Genomic DNA, 24396 nt, shown 5'->3' on the forward strand with positions numbered 1-24396 from the left:
ACAAATAACTGAGATCATTTTACTCCATTTCACTTCTACATGCATCTTCAGTAAGTCCCAGTGGTGGTGAAAGTGTTGACTGTTTTCCCAGAAACAGAGATTGTAAGGTGAGAACAGATTCTGAATGGGACGATTTATTTCAGTTTAGTTTTTCATGTGAAAAAGAATCATCTGATCAGATATCCTGGTCAGGGAGCTGATGAATAAAAGTGCCTCAGTCACACTTTCTCTTCTCTTTCCTGAGACAGCAATGTTCTTGTCTGTTTCTTTGTTCCAGACCTGCCCTACTTCAGGATGGAGATCTCTGTTTATTAAGAGATCAGCCCAAAGATCCATAAAGTTACTGTGTATAAGACATGATGATGGATTTGTAATGTAATTAATATTAACTTAGAAATGTACTAATTAGGGATAAACTTTATTATAGGGATTTATTTCATGATGCTAAAATATATATTTGTAATATATTTATTTCGGTAATTTGTGACAATGAAAACTGTTAAAATACCGAAACAAACAAAAACAAACAAACAAACAAATAAAAAAAAATGACAACTGAATTTTAAATAAATTGTCCGCTTTTTGATTGATTGAGATAAAAGTGCAGCCGCCCCCGACTCAGCCAATCAGCGCGGGGAAACGGCCGCACCGCCAGACGATTGGCCAATAGATTTATCTCTTTAAACCACGTGAGTTGCTGCGCTGTAGTGCGTGTTTGTGCGTGTGCGAGTGCGTGTGCGTGTGTGTGTGTGAGTGTATATATATGTGTAATATGTGTGTATAAGTGTGAAAGCTCTGGAATCTCTCAGCTCTTCAGCTTCCGCCTCGTTTAATCCATATTAAGGTAAGAGCTCAAACCGGATATTATTTGATATCCTAAATATATATGTTTATTATTATTATCAAATAATGCATACATTTTTTTCGACACGAAACCATGGCAACGCTGTTCAGCATCCCGGTTCTCTCCAATTCTCCAACACTGTTTTAATCCTAATGCGATGAAATGTGTCCCGCGGTTTATGGAGGTATAATAACCATTTTATTTATTTTCATATGTTTCACCTTAAAAAAAAGAAAGAAAGGAAGAACGCAGTCCTGATCAGGTCGATTGCATCATCCTGCGTTCTGGGTGACTGTGGAGGCTTCATGTCATATACTGTAGAAGTATTTATCCCTGATGATCTACTTAATCTGATACCCTTATATACAGTAACATTTATTATTATTATTATTGTTATTATTATTATTATTATTATTATTATTATTGCATCCTTAAACGCAAATAATGAAAAGAATATATAAAAAATACATCTTTAAAAGAATACAATCATTTTTCAAGAATGCCATGTGATCTAATTACTTATTATTTATATTATATATCTATTATCTATATTACTTATCAATACTAATTTAGATACTAAATAAGAATTCATCATCATCATCATCATCATCAAATCTTTACATTATTTAAAATCGTATGAAATATTGTGATTATTTTTAATATTGTGTAGTTTGTGTAGTAAACAATATGTTAAGGCTGTGGGGTAGGGTGTAGACTGCGTACTACGCGAGCTGAAGGCGTTTGGGACGGAAAGTTCAAATGTTTCTCTTTTCAACTACATTCCACACTTATCAGGCATTTATTCTCCTTTTCTCTTTCGTTCTTCTGTCTCACTTGCCTTTCTTTCTCTTTTCTTTCTTTCTTTCTTTCTTGTCTTTTTCTAAACTGCAGTAGCTCCTATTGTCTTTTCTCTTTCTCTCGTCTGCTGACTTCCGTTCTCTTATTTTTCACTCGTCTCTATTTTGTTTTCTATATCTGTTTTTTTTTCTCTGCCCTGTCTTTCTCCTCTATCTCTCTCCGTTCTTTTACTCTCCTGTCTTTTTATTCTGTCTCTCTTTCTGGTCTTTCTCTCTCCTGTCTTTCTCATTCTTTCCTCTCTCACTACAGGTTTTTTAATTTCTTTCTCTCTTTCTGGTCTTTCTCTTTCTGCTGTCTATTTCTCCTCTTTGTCTCTCCTGTCTTTCTCTTCGATCTCTCTCTGGTCTTTCTCTCACCGGTCTTACTCTTTCTCTTTCTCTCCTCTCTGCCTTTCTTTTCTCTCTCCTGTGTTTTCTTTTTCTGTCTCTTTTCTGGTCTTTCTTTATCCGCTCTTTTCATTCTGGTCTTTCTCTTTCTAGTTCTCTCGGGTCTCCTGTCTGTCTCTTTTTCGGTCTCTTCTCTATTTTTCTCTCATTCTCTCCATGTATTCTTGTTCTTTCCCTGCCCATCTCTCTCTCTCTCTCTCTCTCTCTCTCTAAAATACAGAGCAGGATTGTAAAGTCAGGTTATCCATACAGTGTAAATAACATCATTTTCGTCCTAATTTTTCCGAACATGAAGGAACAGAGTGTCACCCAACATTGACCCCAGGGGTATTAATAGCTTCGTACCGCACAGACGATTAATTTCTCATTATGACTGAAAAACGGGGCAGACGCTCAGTTTCACTGTAACTTCCTCAATGTGAGTCTTGCATCAGCCACACAGGAGCGAACTGCACCATTCAGCACAATGAGGGCAGAGTATCTCCTAAAACGTGTGCATACTCTCATTGTATTTACATTATCATTAAAATACCACACTTTGTACAGCTGTGATGAGATCTACAGATGTGGACAGATATGATGGTAGAGAAGAGCTCACGGTCCTCTCTGAAATGTTTTGTTTTGCAAAAATCTAAACTTGCTCTGAATTTTTGACTACAACAGAATATTTTGACTGATAAATAAGAAAAAACTATGGACAATGTAGACAAAAGTATTGGGACACCTGACTTTACGTTCTTCTCTGCAAACCGTTACCTTGCAGTTGTCGTCACACAATTGTTTCGCACGTCTTTGGATGCAGTACGATGAGATTTTCCCTTCTCCTGAATTAGGAGACCCAAACCTGATCCAGCATGCTAATACGCTTTTTGCACAAAGCCAGCGTCATGAACATATGCATTGCATGGGTTAGAGTGGAAGATCTCCTGCTAAAGAGCTCCAAACCTGGAACACCTATGAGATGAATGTGAACGCTGACTGCACCCCAGACCTCCTCACCTCGCTCACATCACTACCTGATTTACAACACTTGTGTATCTGATCTCACAAATCTTCACAAGCACACTTCAAAATCTGGTGAAACAGAAGAGTGGAGGTTTTTATCACATCGAATCAGAACTAAACGTGGAATGGGATGTTCAAAAAGAAGCACATACCATTTTAATAATTCCATGGAGTAAGAGGAACTTCTTTTAAACAATCCTTCGGACATGTCCACAGGTGGTTTGTGCCGCTCTTCATGGCCGAACTGCTCCTGCTTTCTCCAGATTTAATGATTCTCTTCTCCTCCTATAGATGTTGGATTTGGATCAGAGCTCATAGAAACCCAACTCAGATCTGTCCCGGGTTTTATTCAGAGCCTCGCAGTCTTGAGATTTCATTGTGTTCTGCAAAGTTTCAATGCTGCTCATGTCACAGCAAAGCAGAACCAAAACTTTATTGAGCAGCTTCCATGATTCGTGTGTGTGTGTGTGTGTGTGTGTGTGTGTGTGTGTGTGTGTGATGATGATGATGATGAATTATGCATCATATTGCGTTTTTTGTGCACAGTAGAAAATCTATCACTCAGCCACGTTGATGTGACTGGAATCGTGTGGAGAATTCTTGTCATGTGAACGTAGATAAGATCACACACGTGCAGCTCTGACGCACCTATCTCAGGAGTTTTGTTGTGTTCTCCACCCTGTAGCAGAGCCATGCCTTCGTCTGTCTCCGAGTCGTCCTGCCCTCATGCCCTGAACAAATCGTCTGCTCTGAACGGAGACAACAAGCTTAAAGATAAGAACCAGGTGCAGTACAGTGTAGAGGAGATGAAGGAGAAGGAGGTGGTGGAGGAGAAGGAGGGCATCATGGAGAGGAACTGGATCCGTCCTGATCTCCCCAGCAGGTGCACATGGCAGCTCGGGGATCTGACCAAGGAATCTCCTCACATCCACGCTAAACGGTGAGGAACTCTTTATCATCTACACACTATTATATATGAAAAATTATATATATATTTTTTTGTAAATAAATATAATAAATAAAATAAATATCAATGTTATATAATAAATACACGTGCAATGAATTGCCAGGATAGCATAAATTATAATAAATAAAATAAAATAAAATAAAATAAAATAAAATAAAATAAAATAAATAATAATGTAAAAAAAAGTTTTACAATTAGATGTAACAAATCTCTAATTTTTATGGGATTTTCTGCAAAATATCTTTGGATTTTATGAAGAATTTTGTCAACTACACTATATTGCCGAAAGTATTGGGTCACCTGACCTCTCCTGCTATACGTGGTTCTCCACTTCCAAGCTGGAGGCACTTAATTGTCTTTAGATGGCGCTATAATAAAATGTGCATTCGCTTGAAGTTGGAAACCCAAAACCTGCTCCAGCATGGCGATGCCCCTGTGCACAAAGTGAGCTCCTTGAAGATCTGGTTTACATGCTTTAGAGAGGAAGATCTCTTGCTATAGAGCTCTGATCTCATCCCTACTGAACACCTTTGGGATGAATGTGAATGCTGACTGCACCCCAGATCTCCTCACCTACATCAGTACCTGCCTTTCATAACACCATTGTATTTGATGAACACAAATATCCATAAACACACTGCAAAATGTAGTGAAACATCTTCCCAGAAGAGTGGAGGGAATTATAAGAGCGTATTGGGACTAAATGTGGAGTATGATGCTTAAAAATCACATATGACCAGGTGTCCCAATACTTTTGCCAATATAGTATGTGATCGAAAATAATGTGAAAGATTTTTTATATTGCATTTAGCATCTGTCCCTGTGTGTGTGTGTGTGTGTGTGTGTGTGTGTGTGTGTGTGTGTGTGTGTGTGTGTGTGCGGTTAGAATAGAAACCATAATGTATTTGTCGTGACATTATAGCACGCTCGTTTTCCCTGCAGGACGGCAGCTCCCGGCATCCTACCCAACATCCTGAGTCAGATTGAAGACACGCCGCTGGTCCGCATCAACAAGATTCCCAAAGCTTTTGGGGTGAAGTGTGAGATCTGTGAGTATGAGTGTGAGAGTGGATGGGTGTGAGATTTGTAATTATTAATGCTTATCCGTGTATGAGTATAGGGGTGAGATGTGTTCCTAATCTCTGAACCTCTGTTTCCTGCTGTAACTTGACAGTAAAGTCAAGTCAGGTTTATTTGTATTGCGCTTTTTACAACAGACATTGTCTCAAAGCAGCTTTACAGAAATCAACAGTCAAGGTGAATGGTGTGCATTTAGTGCATTAAAGGTCATAACATTCCCAAGTTGTTCATACGACATTTTTCCAAGTCTTGTAGTAGAAAGTTCCTGCATTGAAAACTTTATCCAGGCCTTGGAAATGTTCCTGAAGTAAAATAAAAAGAGATTCCCACATACCTTTGGTGAAAACATTCACAAATGACCAAAAATGCTTAATTTATTGAAAATTATCCAAATTAAGGAAAAAAACCCACAAAAAAATGTAGTCCATGTAGTGTCTCAAATGGAAACATTTCAAAATTCCTGAAAAGTTTCCAGTAGGTTAAAAAAAAAGGGTTCCTAAAACATTCTTGTGCTATCAATATCAGTGGGTGAAGCAAGTTCCTGAAAAGGTTCCTGCAATCATTTTTTTCCCTGACTTTCTAAAGCGCACTTGCAGGAAAACGTTACAGATTCCCTAAAAAAGGTTCTTGCCCTGAAAACATTTCAGATTTCCCAGAATGGTTCCTAAAATATGAAGCATGTCTTTAAGCTGTGCCTTTGCTAGAGAACCTCAGAACATAGAACTTGCTCTAAGCACCTGGGAGTTCTGGAGGAATTGGCGTTAGTTTGGTTTTGAGAGGAGACAGTGGAACACATTGAGCTCTTTTCCTATAGGATAAAACAATCTTTTCCCAGCATGGAAATAGTCTGAGATCTGCTGTACACTACCTGGGGTTAGTTAATGTTGGGTAAAAGCCACAACCCCGATTTCGTATGTAATCCAGTCCGAGCAGGTATCAGGCTTCAAATCTAAATTTATCCCACATTACACTTTAAGCTCCACATTGGCGAGATGATTAAGAATTAAAGGTCAGTAGAGCACTACTTATCACTGTGTTCATCAGAAGCTCCAGAAAAACATTGGAATACTTAAATCCCTCTAAACTGACACATATGCAGTTTGTAGTATTTATCTGTAATGTATAGCAGTATTTATAGATAGAGTATTGTAGTATTTATCTGTAATGTATAGCAGTATTTATAGATAGAGTATTGTAGTATTTATCTGTAATACTCTATCCACAAATACTGCTATACATTACAGATAAATACTACAATAATCTATCTACAAATACTGCTATACATTACAGATAAATACTACAATACTCATCTATAAATACTGCTATACATTACAGATAAATACTACAATACTCTATCTATAAATACTGCTATACATTACAGATAAATACTACAATACTCTATCCATAAATACTGCTATACATTACAGATAAATACTACAATACTCTATCTATAAATACTGCTATACATTACAGATAAATACTACAATACTCATCTATAAATACTGCTATACATTACAGATAAATACTACAATACTCTATCTACAAATACTGCTATACATTACAGATAAATACTACAATACTCTATCTATAAATACTGCTATACATTACAGATAAATACTACAATACTGCATCTATAAATACTGCTATACATTACAGATAAATACTACAATACTCTATCTATAAATACTGCTATACATTACAGATAAATACTACAATACTCTATCTATAAATACTGCTATACATTACAGATAAATACTACAATACTCTATCTACAAATACTGCTATACATACAGATAAATACTACAATACTCTATCTACAAATACTGCTATACATTACAGATAAATACTACAATACTGCATCTATAAATACTGCTATACATTACAGATAAATACTACAATACTCTATCTATAAATACTGCTATACATTACAGATAAATACTACAATACTCTATCTATAAATGCTATACATTACAGATAAATACTACAATACTGCATCTATAAATACTGCTATACATTACAGATAAATACTACAATACTGCATCTATAAATACTGCTATACATTACAGATAAATACTACAATACTCTATCTATAAATACTGCTATACATTACAGATAAATACTACAATACTCTATCTACAAATACTGCTATACATTACAGATAAATACTACAATACTCTATCTATAAATACTGCTATACATTACAGATAAATACTACAATAATCTATCCACAAATACTGCTATACATTACAGATAAATACTACAATACTCTATCTATAAATACTGCTATACATTACAGATAAATACTACAATACTCCATCTATAAATACTGCTATACATTACAGATAAATACTACAATACTCTATCTATAAATACTGCTATACATTACAGATAAATACTACAATAATCTATCTACAAATACTGCTATACATTACAGATAAATACTACAATACTCCATCCATTAATACTGCTATACATTACAGATAAATACTACAATATCTATAAATACTGCTATACATTACAGATAAGTACTACAATACTCCATAAATACTGCCATACTTCAATCATAAATAGTACAAAACTCTATCCATTAATACAGCCATACTTTAATCATAAATACTGCCATACTTTAATCATAAATACTACAGTACTCCATCCATAAATACTACAATACTCTTTCCATAAATACTGCCATACTTCAATCATAAATTCTACAATACTCTATCCATTAATACAGCCATACTTTAATCATAAATACTACAATACTCTATCCATAGATAAAGCAACACTCCGATAAGATCAGATCAGATGAACATTTATTCGTCTCACAGTGGGGAAATTTCCATGTTACAGCAAAGGAAAATGTGCGAATATAAAGCAGAGACACAAAAATATACAGTCATGTTTATAAATACAAAAGAAAAAAATATCAAATTGCATCAGGTAATATTTTACAATAAAGTGTTTCAAATGTTGATATTGCACAAATATGTAAGTTATTGTTATTGCACAGGTAAAAACCCATTGATTGCTTTATCAATAGAGAACGCAATACTCGATGTATGACTCAATATATTTTCAATAAATAGCGGAGTATTCATCCTGACTGCTCATGTGCCTCAGATACTTTTACACCTGATCTCTTTTTCTGTATAATAAGGAAGATATGCATATGAAACTCATAACTTCCTCAGATGATACTGATCCAAGCATTCAATTGTATTTAATTGTTTAATCTGCAGCACTTTTCTACTTACTGAAAATACTTTCTGAATATATTTTTATATTTATATACTGAACTATGTTCTAGAATATTCCTTGTTAGTACTGAACCACATCTGATATATTGACTTTCACAAAACAGATCTTGTTTGATGTGTAACCTTAGCGCATGTTTCCCAATCCAGGCTGCTTAGCCTCCACACAATCGTCCTTTCACTGCCACTGAGGGCTTCTTTGTGCATTAATCTGACCCTCTATCTACTGCACCCATGACTTCTCTGACCTCTTGACCAACTTTATAAATGCAAAGAGCTGTTGGCCTGGTGTGTGTTCACAGGAACCTGGATTTGGCTTCATGATTAGGTTTATGTGGTGTTTTCACATGTGCTTTTGTAAGATAATTGTGAGAAGGTTGGGACCTGGCAGTTAAACAGGTCAGACCGGCTGCACACGCACTCTTATAAACATTCACACTCATGACTCAACAGCTCGTATATGATCCCAAACATTGGCTCTGATCACAGCAGCGTTGAATTCTTAGATTTTCGATTCACAGCACCTCCTGCAGGCGGGTTTATTAAACGTCACAGTATCGATAAGAAAAGGTTAAAGTATCGATGTCTATTAATCTGCGCAGATGCTGCATCATTCCCAACAAGGTATAGAAATAAAGCAGTGTCTGGATAATAAACACGGGTAAACATTTAACGTTTTCTTCAAAGTGACATCTATAGGAGGAGTCTCCGGTGTCGGACCTAAGGCTGAAACAATGTGATCTGTAACTTAAAAAGTATGAGACTGTTATAATATATAATATATATTGATATTGAACGAGTGCAGAGGTAATGGACTGGTTAGTCACATTTATAGATTTTGTGTGTGTGTGTGTTTGTGTGTGTGTGTGCGTGCGTGCGTGCGTGCGTGCGTGCGTGCGTGTGTGTGTGTGTGTGTGTGCATACTCAGACTCAAGCTTCCTTACATCACTGCAATGTGCAGTGGATATGCAAAAGCAAGAATTTTACTGTTCTGTAGATCAGTGACATTGGACTTCTAAACAAAAGGTCCAAATTCCGCTGGGCCCTTGAGCAAGGCCCTTAACCCTCAAGTACTCAGTTGTATAAAGAAGATAATTGTAAGTCTCTGGATATGAGCGTCTGGCAAAATGGCGTAAATGTAAATGTGTGTTTGCAGTGGGTAAGTGTGAGTTCTTCAACGCTGGAGGCAGTGTAAAGGATCGCATCGCCATTCGCATGGTGGAGGACGCGGAGAGAGACGGCGTCCTCAAACCCGGAGACACCATCATCGAACCAACATCTGGAAACACAGGTGCGTTTGTGTGTGTGTGTGTGTGTAAATGTGTTCCCTTTTAGTGAGATCCTTTTTTCTGTGTTTGTGTGTTTTTCTTATTGTGGGTGTGTGGTTTTTTTATTCCATGTGTGTGTGTGTTGTGTTTATTTTTTTATTTGTAATTTGTAATTTTTTATTTTTCTGTTTCTTGTTCTGACTGTGTGTTATTCTTTTCTTCATGTGTGAGTGTATTGTCTGTTTCTTTTACTAAATTTGTGTGCGTGTGTATACTTTATTGTGTGTGTGTGTGTGTGTGAATGTTTGTTCCTTATCCTATCTGTGTGTGTTTGTCTCTGTGTTTCTTATATTGTGTGTATGTGTTTTTATTTTCTGGCTGTGTGTGTGTGTGTGTGTGTGTGTGTGTGTGTGCTCTCAGGTATCGGCCTGGCCCTGGTTGCAGCAGTAAAGGGTTATCGCTGCATCATCGTCATGCCGGAGAAAATGAGCATGGAGAAGGTGATAATTTTTTATAAACTTAAAAGGTGACTTCCTGCTTCAAGCTGGTGAGTCCTGTGAACCTAATGCTGTGAACCTAATGCTTTTAAACAGGTCATAGTGAGCTCAGAGTAACCTAAAGTAATTGAGGGCACAAATCGATGGCATAAACAGGGTGCGAGACACAAAGGTGCTTAAGACATTAGACTGTCACGAGTGTCACAAATTGCTGCATTAGCATCATCTACCCCAGATATGGGTACAACTCGAGTAGACAATATTGGTATTCCATCACCCCCTGTGCGGCTTGAAAACAGATTTGAAGCACTAATGAGTGTGGGTGAAGAATCCCCAAATGTAAATGGACACAGATCACATCAGCTTGTAGCTAACAGAGCTAACAGACGCTCAATAACATACAGGCAGCGCCAGCAGCCGAGCCAAGCATGCCGATAGTAAAACACTGGAAGCAAGGCTACCAATACATACTGCTTTACTCAGGCAACAGTTTCTGCTGTTAACAAGGAAATTTGCAACATTCTGATGAAACATAAGTCTGTCAGTCGGATTGTCATACATGTGGGAAAGAACTGAAAGTTCAGTCATTCATCAGTGGACCAAATATGTTTTCTCGGCTACTAAGCTTAGATTCATGGCTGCAAAAAACCTGCACCATGAGAGGACTGAATTACATTGACAATTTTAATATCTTCTGGAGTCAAAGGCAACTTTTTAACACAAATGGCATCCACCCAAACAAACTAGGAGCTAGGTTGCTTAAAGACACATATTTTTCTTCCTTCATCATTTATCAGCTGAGTGTGCCAGTCCACTCCTGAACAGCCTAAACGACCACAGGATTTCACACCAGCACCTAGATGGACATTCAGATGACAAGGATAAAACTCTGCAGCCACAACAACTACTGTTCACAGACACATCTCAAGCTGAGCCCTTCCCACAGACCTCGCTACAACTGGAATGCGATTTAACACCCAAGGACATTTCTGTGGATAACAACATTGGAAAGGCAAGATAACACTCCCCAGCCTCCAGGAACACCAGAAGCACAGCCGATGTCATCACACTCTCTCTCCCTATCTCCAACATCACCACTTCTGTGCTTTTCAGGGAAAATGTAGAAACTGTTATTTGCTGGAGCAAAGCTTTCCCACTCTATTGCTGCGAGTCCCCAAATATCCACCAAGAAACGGTGGGCTCCACAACCACCAAAGCCTCTGGACCAAGCCCGCCCTCCTTCTCAATGTCAGGGATCACACCAGCCCTCATCTGCAAACAGCACTGGTAACTGATATGTGTTGGGTCCCCGCTACGACAGCAGTAACAATCATAAATGTTTACAGAACAAGCGGGAGCCCAATGTCCCTTTAGCTTTCCCTATCTCCGTCCTGATATGTGATAGAAAGAAGAAGCCCCTCTCCAGCCGCACGACAATTCTATCTAATCTACTGCCTATTAGACGTCATTCTGGGATTGATACAGGGCCAAAACCAGTTACCATTAAGTTATCACTTCTGAATATCCGTTCACTAAAGAACAAATCATTTCTAGTTAATGATCTTATCACCACTTAGAACCTGGACTTCATGTTTCTAAATGAAACCTGGTTAGCTGACAGCTGCAGCGCTACAGTCCTCAATGAATCAGCCACACCCAACTTTACTTTCATAAGTGTCTGTAGAGCTGTTAGGTGGAGGTGGAGGAATAGCTGCTTTATTCAAAGATGCATTTCAATGCAAACAAGTGTTAATTGGTGATTACAATTCTTTTGAATATTTGTGTATTGCTCTAAAAGGCACACCCCTCCAAATACACCCCAACATTTGCTAATGAATTCACAGAACTATTATCAACAATTTCCTCTGAATTTGATTGTTTTGTTATTGCTGGAGACTTCAATATTCCAATAGACAATGCAGAAAACAATACTGCGATTGAACTGTTAAATGTTTTAAACACTTTTGATCTGACTCAGCATGTGCAAGGTCCTACACACAATCCGGGACACACTCTTAATCTGCTTATTAGCAAGGGTCTAAACATTTCATCCACTGTTATCAAGGATGAAGCGTTATCTGACCATTTCTGTGTTTACTTTGATTTAGTGATCTGTCCTGCCACTGATGCTAGATCTGTCTATGTCAAAAAAGGTTAATAAATGAAAACACCAGTGAGGTATTTATGAATGCTATATCAGTGTTGCCAAACATATCAGCAGACTCTGTTGATGTTCTTCTTGAAAGTTTTAACATAAAAGTTAAAGATGCTATTAATAGAATAGCTCCAGTAAACGTCAGGATGATCACTGGCAGACGTAAAGCACCTTGGAGAAACACAACAGCAGTACAGAGCATGAAAAGAACATGCAGAAAAGCTTTGAAGTACATTATAGCATCTATAAGGACAGTCTTCGGGCTTTCAATGTAGAACTAGGCAGAGCTAGACAGACCTTCTTCTCAAACATTATAAACAACAACATAAACAACACCCGCACTCTTTTTGCTACTGTAGAGAGACTAACAAACCCCCCAAATCAATATTCTAGTAAAATGCTCTCTGACAACAAATGCAATGAGTTTGCAACCTGTTTCTCGGAGAAGAAATCAGAATGGCGATCAATACGGCCTCACATTGTACTCTGGTCAGTCAGAAATCAACAACCTCAGAAATTAGTTATTCTCCCAGAATTTGACATAATTGATATAAAAACCTTGGAAGAAACAGTACAACATCTGAAAGCATCAACTTGCAGCCTTGATACGCTCCCCACATCCTTTCTTAAAAAAGGTACTTCGCTAAAAACAGCAGTTGTAAGTTGTTAAGCCTAAAAAAGAGTATCCTAGACAAAACCACACTTAGCAACTACAGACCAATCTCAAATCTTCCTTTTATAGGCAAGATTATTAAAAAGGTTATTTTTAATCAGCTGAACAAATTTGGACAATTTTCTGTCAGCACCACAGCACAGAGACAGTGCTCATAAAGATAATAAATGACATTCATTTAAACTCTGATTCAGGTAAAATATCAGTGCTGGTGCTACTAGATCTTAGTGCTGCCATTGACACGGTAGATCACACCATACTCTTACATAGACTGGAAAACTGGGTAGGGCTCTCTGGAATGGTCTTAAAATGGTTTAAATCATACTTAAAAGGGAGAGGCTACTATGTGAACAAAGGTAACCATTGTTCTGTGTGGACATCCATGACATGTGGAGTCCCACAAGGCTCAATTCTTGCACCGCTTCTGTTTCATTTGTATATGCGTCCACTTGGTCAAATAATGAAAAAGAACCAAATTGCTTACCACAGCTATGCAGATGACACCCAGATATACTTAGCCATGTCACCCAATGACTACAGCCCCATTGACTCTCTTGATGAAATTAACAGTTGTATACGTCAAAACTTCCTCCAGTTAAACAAAGGCAAAACTGAAGTCATTGTATTTGGAAATAAAGATGAAACTCTTAAGGTTAACACATACCTTGACTCTAGGGGTCTGAAGACACAAAATAAAGTCAGAAATCTTGGGGTAATTTTAGAGTCTGACCTTAATTTCAGTAGTCATGTGAAAGCAATTAGCAAATCAGCTTACTACCATCTCAGAAATATTGCCAGAATTAGATGTTTTGTCTCAAGGCAAGACAGAGAAACTTGTTCATGCTTTCATCACCAGCAGGGTGGACTATTGCAATGGACTCCCTACTGGGATCCCCAAAAAGACATTAGACATCTGCAGCTCATACAGAGCACTGCTGCCAGAATTCTGACCAGAAACAAAAAATCTGAGCACATCACCCCAGTGCTCAGGTCCTTACACTGGCTTCCTGTTACATTTAGAATAGATTTTAAAGTATTGTATTAAAGTATTAAAGTATAAATCACTTCATGGCTTAGGACCGAAATACATTACAGATATGATAACTGAATATAAACCTAACAGATCATCAGGATCAGGTCAGTTAGAAATACCAAGGGTTCCTTCAAAACGAGGTGCATCAGCATTTAGCTATTACACCACCTGTAGCTGGAATCAGCTTCCAGAAGAGATCAGCTGTGCTTCAACAGTAGACACTTTTAAATCTAGATTAAAAACACATCTGTTCAACTCTGCATTTACTGAATGAGCTCTGTGCTGCTTCACACTGACTGCACTTTTACATTCAAATCACTTATACTCCTGTTTTTTTTTTTATCATATCTTAAACTGTTTTTATTAAACTCACATGTATTTTATTTTAAATTCTCATGTATCTTTGCCTTGCCTTGCCTAAAAGCAAAGAGTTGAATAAAAATCCGATTTAGTGCTGAGCAAGTGTTATTGCATCATAAAATAAACCAGCCTATTATGTTTTAGTATGCAAATGAAGGACACGGTTTATCTTCACATTTTTCAAATCAATCACTGTGTTTTTTTAACCCAGGTGGATGTGCTGCGAGCTCTCGGCGCCGAGATCATCCGAACCCCGACTGCCGCCCGTTTTGATTCTCCGGAGTCTCACGTGGGCGTGGCCTGGCGTCTGAAGAACGAGATCCCCAACTCGCACATTCTGGATCAATACCGCAACCCCAGCAACCCGCTGGCTCACTACGACAAAACGGCTGAGGAGATCCTGGAGCAGTGCGACGGTAACTCATGCACGATTGCGCCGGGGTGTGGAGGTGTGTAGTGTTTCAGGGGTGGTGACGTTCTGGCTGTGTGTCTGCAGGCAAAATAGACATGCTGGTGGCCGGAGCTGGAACAGGTGGGACTATCACCGGCATCGCACGCAAGCTAAAGGAGAAATGCCCCAATGTCAAGGTTAGCTCTCTTTATCCCTCGTTACACTTATACAATACACATAATATACCTCATTCCTGGTATATTCCTGATCACCCCTCACACGATTACCCCTGATCACCCCTCACACGATCACCCCCCGATCACCCCTCACACGGTCAGCCCTTATCTGATCACAATCTCCAATTAATTACACCTCATCCAAAAACCTATCACACCTCGTCTGTATTACTCACACTCATGTATTCTCACTTAATCTTTATTTATTCATCATTTAGTTGATTCTGCTTCCACTTATCATTTCTTTCTTTTTGTATGTTTTTTTCCCCTTTTATTCTCCTCTTAAAATCTTTTGTGCATAATCATTAATGTACTTTTTTACTTTTATGTTTGCTTTCTTTTATTTCTCGGTTCATTTATTGCTCTTAAAGTCGCAACTCCAAAACGTTGGGACACTGTGCGAAAACAGAATGCAGTAATCTATCGCATAAACCCATATTTTATTCTCAATGGAACTGAGAAAACATGCTGGAACTGAAGAAATGTACCGTTTTAAGGAGAAAAAAAACAAGCCTATAGTGTCGCAGAAGGTGTAAGAGTCCAGGTGCTAAACTGGCGTGTATGCAGATACTGTGGAAGACTGCATTTTAAGTCAAGTCAAGTCAAGAGGCTTTTATTGTCATGTCTACTATACACAGTGGTACACAGTAAAAACAAGACAACGTTCCTCAGGAACACTGGTGCTACACTAAACAACAACATAGAGCAACAACACAACACAAAGCTACGTAAAGTGCATTGAGTGCAACTGATTGCAAACAGTGCAGACGAAACAGGCAGACAGTGCAGACAGACAACACAAGACAAGACAAAAACCAGAGAGAGCGCCGACCAGTAAACCTACTGTATACTCTGATTATACAGTACTGTGTGAGGAGAACTGTAAAAACTATAACTGGGAGACACAATGCAGTGCAAAAAAACCCAGCAGCAGTCAAAGGTGCAAAAAACAGCATTTATGCCTGTAAGATTATTTCTTTCAATTTCAGTATTTCTGTTATTTAATTATCTATTTTTTGATGATTATTTTGAAATTCTTCAATTTCTTTTGATCAATTGTTTAAATTTTGTGTGTGTTTAAGATTGTTGGCGTGGACCCCGAGGGCTCGATCCTAGCAGAACCAGATGGTCTCAATCAGACAGATAAGACTCAGTATGAGGTGGAAGGAATCGGATACGACTTCATCCCCACAGTAATTGACAGATCTGTGAGTGGCCACTGTGTTTCACGTCACTGCTGGACAAATTGTTGTATCGTGTCAAAAAATGAAGTCAACATTAAACATGTGATCGCTGAATGTTAGGTAGTTGACCACTGGTGTAAGACCAACGACAAGGAGTCCTTCAGCATGTCACGCATGCTCATCCGACAGGAGGGGCTACTCTGCGGTATGTTCACTAATCACTCTAGTCCTCGACAGATCTACGATGCATTATAATGTGTGTATGATGTGTGTATATGGTGTTTGTGTAGGTGGCAGTTCAGGATCAGCCATGACTGCAGCAATGAAGATAGCCAAGGAGCTGAACGAAGATCAGCGATGTGTGGTCGTCCTCCCCGACTCGCTACGGAACTACATGTGAGCATCAGCTGACTCGAATTCTGCCTTCTGATTGGCGAATTCTCAAGAACAATAAAAAACGCAGGATTTGATCAATGCATCAGTTCTAATAAATCAAAACAGGGAGCGACTGTTTACAGCTGCTGTAACATAAGTGAGAACAGGAACTGCTCTGTGCTGTAGACATTCCACAAGATGTAGCTAGAAATAAATAAGAAAACCAGAAAACCCTTGCTTTATTTATTCTCTGTACCGCATCCTATCGCAGGTCCAAATTCCTCAGTGATAAGTGGATGTGTGAAAAGGGTTTTCTGAGAGAAGAGGACCTGATGATCCACAAGCCATGGTGAGTTACACGCACCCATTTCCACCTCGTCTTTTTGTCAGTGGTGCACACGCATTTCTTATTTGCACTGCCTTATACAAACAGAATCTGGCAACCTTTTTTTGTTACATTAACCTGACATTTAGTCCACATTGCTCACCCGAGCTCCAAATACAAAACTATATTTAGACCATATTCCTGTACAATGTAAACAAATGTCCTTTTATTTATTAAATCATTATTAGAAATTGTCACAACATTTTTATTTCTTTTTTTTCTGGTAGATCTCAGACCAGATGCACCTGATCTTTAGTGTTCATTTCTGGCAACATTGTATTTTCTGTGTTTAGGGAATACCCATTGTCTGTAATAATCTATTAACTTGCGGTTACATTTCTGGTTGGGAACATAAAGAACATAAGGAACGTAAGGAACGTAAGGAACGTAAGGAACGTTAGGAACGTGGTCTGGTCCGGTTCAGTGTATCCGATGCATCATGTGTCTCTTTTTCGTCTCGTCACGTCTCATCTTGGCGATGCAGGTGGTGGAATCTGACCCTCCAGGAGCTGCAACTCTCTGCCCCACTAACGGTTTTGCCATCTGTCAGCATTAAAAATACTATCAAGATCCTGAAGGACATGGCGTTCGACCAGGCTCCTGTAGTGGACGAGGCTGGGTACGTCTACATGAACAACACGTACACTGATACACACCTACAGTGTGCACTGACACAATCACGTACTGCAGCAGAGAGTACAGAGCCTTTCACCCCACTCTTAAACATAGTGCAGCGTCACAGCCTATGCACTGTGAAACATGATGGTGGTAGCACCTCGCTCAGAGACACACTCTGGTTCCTACAGGTTTCTCGGCTTGGTGCAAGTTTGAAATCCTAATTGCAGCAAATTTGTGTGTGTGTGTGTGTGTGTGTGTGTGTGTGTGTGTGTGTAGCATGATCGTGGGGATGGTGACACTGGGAAACATGCTGTCCTCTGTACTCGCCGGGAAGGTCAGTCCATCCGACCCTGTCATCAAAGTCCTGTATAAGCAGTTCAAACAGGTAATACACCCACACACACACACACACACACACACACACACACACACACACAGCCTTGACTGTAGATCAAGATAGAGTTCCTCATACATACTTGGGCAGGACATGACACACATAACATTAGAGATTTGTGCAGCCTGCTGTGTCCATACACACCTCTGTTCACACACACACACACACACACACACACACACTCGATTACATACTTCACAAGGACTTCAGAATTGCTTTATTTTAATTTAATCCAATTCAATTCATATTTATTTGTATTGCACTTTCAACAATGACCATTGTCTCAAAACAGCTTTACACAGATAATGTGGCGATAAAAATATATTTTTTTATAAGTGTAAGTTTGTCCCTGATGAACAAACCAGTGGAGACTGTGGTAAAGGAAAAACTGCCCGAGACGGCATAAGGAAGAAACCTTGAGAGGAACCAGACTCAAGAGGGAACCCATCCTCATCTGGGTTGCACCGAATGTCCATTTATAGCAGATATACGATGTTGAGATGTGCAGTGATGGGATCAGATGTATGTATGTATGAATGTATGTATGTATATATAGCTGTGTGTGTGTTGTGTGTGTGTGTGTGTGTGTGTGTGTGTGTGTGTGTGTGTGTGTGTGTGTGTAGGTTCATCTCACAGATAACCTGGGTAAAATCTCCCGGATCCTGGAGACGGATCACTTCGTCTTGGTGGTACACAATCAGATCCAGTGTAAGTGAACTCTGTTGGATTTTACTCTGAGGGTGAATCAAACACCCCTGTTCACTCCACTTACTAAATAGTGTATATCAGTGCAGCGTTCTAGAACACAGAGACAGATCAGTGTTCCTGATGCTCAGGCAATGAACACTCCTGACCACTCCTAAAGACAGAAGCAGAGCCAGGGTTTACATAGGGGTGGCCAGGCACAGAAAATATCATCATGCAAAAAAACATGGCATCAAGTCAACCTTAAAATACTTTTTCAAACTAAATCACAGTGATGTTTAATGTGCAACTGCTACAATCTTTTAATAAGAATTCGAATGAATATAACATTTACATCAATTCTGTTATTATATAAAACCTCGATCATAGCAATTATACTGAAACTTTTTCACCATATTGAAAATCCTAGATAAAGTGACAATAGTTCTGAAGTCATCTAATGTAAAACGTTTTACAATTTTATAACTCGCCTAATAAAATGTTTCTGTGATCAAAAAATCAGAGTTGATCCAGGCACCGATATACAAATAAAACAATACACATGAATAAACAAAGTGGACAATAAACATATTGGGGATAAAAATTAAATAGATTATATATAGAAAACGTCGAATAGTAGAATAATGAATGCTTCCATTAATCCCAATGGGTTTTTAGACCATCATATGATCACCGTTGATTTGAATCTGAAACATAGGTGACAGTCAGGACCTTTCTGGTGATTCAGTAGGAAATGTTGTATATTGTAATAGTCTTGAAAGTGTGTTTGGAAAGTTGGGGGGAAAAAAAGATGTAAAAAATCTTAGTCAGTGGTTAAAATTGCAGCAATAGACAGAGACCTTATCAATAATAAGATTTTCAAGCAAAAAAAAAAAGAAATGGAATCATTATTGTAGAACAGGTTAAAAGTGCTTTAATAAGATTAATGATAGACCAAGTAAAGACTGTCCACCAGAAAGCAAATGCTTTTTCACCCTAATGAAACAATGACACAAAGGAAATACAGGAATTAGCGGTGGATGGTGATTACAGTACAGAGAACTCTGACCCTGAAACATCTGATCTACAACCCCAATCCCAAAAAGTTGAGTAATTTGAGTAAAATGTGAATATTACCAGAATGCAATAATAAAATGTAATCAAACCATATTTTTTTTCACAAAAGAACATAGGGAACATTTCGAATGTAAAATATCGAGGTAAAAATAAAGTTATTTTGAATTTGATGGCTGCAACACGTCACAAAAAAGTTGGGACGGGACAAAAACATCTGGAAAAACTAAGTGTTATTAAAATGAAACAGCTGGAGAAACACTGGAGTTGGAGAAAACTAATGATGGGTTAATTCCCAACAGGTCAGTAAGACGATTGGGGAAAAATAGTGTATCTTTGAGAGGACGATTGTCTTAGAATTAAAGATGGACTGTGGACCAGTTTCAGAATAATGTTCCTCAACACATCTTATTAAACGTTTCAAAGAATCTGTAGAAATATCCGTACACAAGCAATGTACTGAGGCAAAGTGAAAAACTGTTCTGTGGTCAGAAGAATAAAAATGTTAGTTTCTTTTTGGAAACCATGGACACCACGTCCTCTGGACTAAAGAGGAAGGGACCATCTGGCCTGTTATTAGAACTCAGTTCATAAAGCCACATCTCTGATGGTAAGGGATTTAATTAGCACATGTGGAAAGGCTCCATCAATGCTGAACGTTATACACAGGTTTTAGAGCAACAAATGCTTTCATCTAGAAAACGTATTTTTTTAGAGAAGGCCTTGCAGCAAGAATCCGGTATCAGACACCTATGAGACAATATTCCTCTCCCAAAACTTCAGCAACTGGTCTCCTTAGTTTTTAGGTGTATACTGACAGAAAAGTTGGGACAGGCCCACGTTTACCACTGTGTAGCATCACATCCACGTGTTGCAGCTATCAAATACAAAATGACCAAAAATGACATTTTAGTCTTCAAAATAGTATTTTAGGATTTATCATATTTGCATTTGCTCGTTTAGTTTATTTACATTGTGCACAGCATCCCAACTTTTTTGGAATTGGGGTTGTACTTGTGAATTTACTGCAGCTGTGATCTGAGCAACGTGAGACGCTAGACAAGGAAATCACACTTCAGGATGTAACAGAAGCAATGAAACAACTACACGCAGGTCGCTCTCCAGGAATCGATGTTTCCAATCAGTTTTTGGTGTGCAGTTCTTTAACCACAGCCAAAAAAGGTCATCCAGGCTCTTTTCACTTTTGTCGCTCTTAGCAAATGGAGTTAACTTAAAGGTTATTTATTTACATTTATTTAAAAAAAAAAAACTTATTGTATCCCAGAAAGGTCATTTATGAACAATCAGTTCTTGATTCCAGATGCTCTTGACATTGGTCGTGCTGATGAACGTGAACAGATTACTGTATAATATCAGTCATGGTCAAAGTGAATGGACAACTAATTGTTCTAATGCAGGTTTTAGAAGGAATTAGGCAGGGAAGCTTCATCGCCTTGGCTATAGAACCTATTTTCAGGGTTTCACAGGGTCTTAAAAAGTAAAAAAAAAATGTCTACAATTAGAAATCAAAATGTTATACCTTAAAAAGTCATAAATTCACTGTTCCATGTCTTAAAATGTTTCTTTTCTTTCTCTCTGTTTTTCTCTTTCTCTGACTGTCCATCTGCTCTTCTCTATTTACTCTGTCTCAGATTCTGTCTCCTGTCTAACTGGCTCTGTTTGTCTCTCTGTGTTCTGCAGACCTGACCGACGGCTCGTCTATCCTGAAGAAGATGGTGTTCGGGATCGTCACAGCCATCGACCTTCTGAACTTAGTGACCACTCGAGAGAGGAGAGAGCGCACGCAGTCCGAGTGTTCGCTCCCTGATGACTTGTAGCTGATCTCTAACACACACACACACACACACACACACACACACACAGAAGATTAGTTTTCTTTCTAATGCAAGTGCTTGTGTTCTCCGCAGTATATTTAACGTGAACATCATTCTACACCTTTACAGGTGTAACGATAATTCACACCACTGGCCATGGCTGCGTTGCTAGGCAACCGTGCTCTCCGATCTCCACATCGGAACACTGAAGATCGGTCAGTGTTTTCAGCGCAGTGGAAGGACAAATCCACACTCGACAGCCATTTACTGTTTCTTGCCAAATATCGCTGCACTTCACACGCTTTATTCACAATGCAATAAAGATGAAACCACTGCTCTTTGTTTATTTCTCTCTGAGAAGTGCGTCTACTGTGTATTGAGAGTTTAAATGAATCCCGCTGATCCGGGGACTGATTTAGCGGTCTGTATGTGCAGTTGTATGAGCCTGCCCCCTCGTGGCCGCATCGGGTCACTGCAGGACAGCCACACAGAATCTGATTTACTGTTCTAGGATTGTGAATGATTATTGATTGTTGATGCTTTGGCCTCTAGAATGCTTGATCATTTTTCTTCTTTCTTTATCTTTCTTTATTCTTGTTGGTTGATTGTAAATGAAACCTGTGTGTGAGATGTAGGATGTGAATAAGTGCAGTTTTGAGGCTTGTTATATCCTCCACCATGTTTCTTTTCAGGCTTTTTTTGATTTTTATTTTTTATTCTACATTTGATTTCACATGTTAAATAAAGTTTTTTTCTTCTTTAAGACAGGTGTGCATTGTGTTTCCTGCTTTTTTTCTATCAGTCTCTCTCTCTTCCTCTCTCTCTCCCACTCTCAGTTAATTCAGTACAGATTGCTTTATTGGCATGATAAAAACCACATTATCACCTAAGCAGCAGGAACAACACAGAAAATGATGGAGAACAGCTAAAGAAAATCTAAAGCAAAAAACCCCAAAGAAGTCATGCGGCAAATACTGAAATAAAAATTGAAACAGTACATGTGTAGTGGATATTGGGGTTGTGGCTGAATGCTTATTGGTTGTTTGTGTCTTGGTGATGTTTGTCCTTTAGGAGATGGAAAGATGCTACAAAATCTTGCAGTGCTTTTTCTTAAATTCATTCACAACCAAAGTAAAGTTACTCATTAGAGTTATTTCAATGCTTCTATGTGATAGTGTATTATTAATACAGTGTAGTATTATTATTAATATCTCTTTAGTGTTTTTGGAGGTTGTCTGTCAGGGTCCAGGACTGACACTAATCCTCCAGAAGATACAGGCTGTCCTGAAGTCTCTCTCTCTCTCTCTCTCTCTCTCTCTCTCTCTCTTTCTTTCTTTGTTCTCCTTCCTTTCCTCTCTGTTTATCTGTCTCGCTCTCTTCTCACTCTCTGTCTCTCCAATCTGTTTATCAGTCTCACTTTTGTCTTATTCCCTGTCTCTTTTCTCTCTTTGACTGTCTCTTTCTCTGTCTCTCTCTCCTCTCAGTCTGTATGTGGGAAATCCAGAGTTACAGTCCACAACAGGAGAAACTGCTTTGCTCATTTGTGTTTTTCTGAACATTAAACTGAAGTTCAGAAATGAACAGAGAGGAAATAGAAATGAAGAGGGACAGTAGACGTGAGACGTGAGACATCCAGAGATCAGGAGACATCAGGAAAATGATTCACTTTAAATTACAGGAACTGTTTGAAAGGAATTCAAAAGAAATCTTCAGTGAATTTGACTGAAAGGCTTCAGGATGTCAGAGTGTTTATTATTATGTTGTCTATTCTCTGATCATTTATAGTCCCAGGTCAAAGCTGCCACACACACACACACACACACACACACACACACACACACACACACACACACACACACACACACAATCTCCATTGTTACAAATAATATTAAATTTAATTGAATTACAGCAATGCATTATTAAATCAACTCAACACACTGTGTACATAATCGACTCATAAACCCCGGCTACATTCTTTATTCATTCACGGTCGACAAACACACACATCTTTCTATTTCTTTTTATTTCTTTTTGCTCCCAATATGTTCCATTTGATTGTATTGAAAATGTTAGTGATCAGTGATGTTTCTTTGGGAACAGTAGTGATCAGAGATAAATTTTTTGCAATATAAGTGATCATTCATTGATTTTTGAGCAGAGTAAATATCAGTGATTGGTTGTTGAGAGTAGTGTAGTGATTAGATGATGATCAGTAATTGACTGATGAGCAAAAGCCCACTTATGTATCTGCAGTATGTATATCTTTTCGCCACTAGAGGCCGGTATTTTGCACGTTAACTAAAAACACTGGAAAGTTTCCATCACTGCTCCCTCTTTATTTCAGGCTTTTTGTTCTCACCCTGAATTTAGCTTCACCCCCAGACATTTCCATAAACAATTCCTTCCACTTAACTCGGAAGTCTGATCTGTGTATTTTTCATTTAAAGTACAAAGCATAGCATGAAATTACCAACATTACTGACCATGAGTTGATGTACTTACTTTATAAACTGAATCCAAATGTTTATTTAACTGCATGAAATACTCAGGGAGTAAGAGGGAATGAGGTGCTCATTTAATCTCAGTAAAGAGATTTTTTTTATTCAGTGTTGAGGCTATAAAACATGGCCATGACATAAGACAGCGAAATCAACTTGTGCTGTTAATATCATGAACAGCAGCTACGCAAATTCCTCTCCACTGCTTCTCTTTCTCTCCCCATCCTGAGGCTTCCTGAGGTTGCTCCAGCTCCAGTCACGTCCCACCTCATGAAGATTGTGGACCTTTAAAGAAGTAGATGCCAAACTCGCAAACATCCCGAACCATCTAGAGACGTACCA

The 24396-nt window shown here is 38.4% G+C and overlaps 1 protein-coding gene across 2 annotated transcripts; it reads left to right on the forward strand.

Annotated features, from left to right (window-relative positions):
• Positions 1-696: 696 nt before the first annotated feature.
• On the forward strand, positions 697-22323 carry LOC124383202 (cystathionine beta-synthase-like protein). Of its 2 annotated transcripts, XM_046845659.1 has the most exons (16): positions 728-844; positions 955-1028; positions 3779-4033; positions 5003-5109; positions 9551-9685; positions 10083-10162; positions 14592-14796; positions 14877-14968; positions 16090-16215; positions 16312-16396; positions 16482-16587; positions 16838-16915; positions 17436-17570; positions 17846-17954; positions 18587-18671; positions 21423-22323. In XM_046845659.1, the coding sequence occupies exons 3-16, from the start codon at positions 3786-3788 to the stop codon at positions 21557-21559; spliced, it is 1728 nt and encodes a 575-aa protein (XP_046701615.1). In that variant the 5' UTR covers positions 728-844; positions 955-1028; positions 3779-3785; the 3' UTR covers positions 21560-22323. The 2 variants fall into 2 exon arrangements, with proteins under 2 accessions (XP_046701614.1, XP_046701615.1); XM_046845658.1 differs by lacking the exon at positions 955-1028 and having other exon boundaries at positions 697-844.
• Positions 22324-24396: the final 2073 nt, after the last annotated feature.

This window comes from Silurus meridionalis, chromosome 3 (genome assembly GCF_014805685.1).
Source record: "Silurus meridionalis isolate SWU-2019-XX chromosome 3, ASM1480568v1, whole genome shotgun sequence".
In the NCBI taxonomy this organism is placed as follows: Eukaryota; Metazoa; Chordata; class Actinopteri; order Siluriformes; family Siluridae; genus Silurus; species Silurus meridionalis.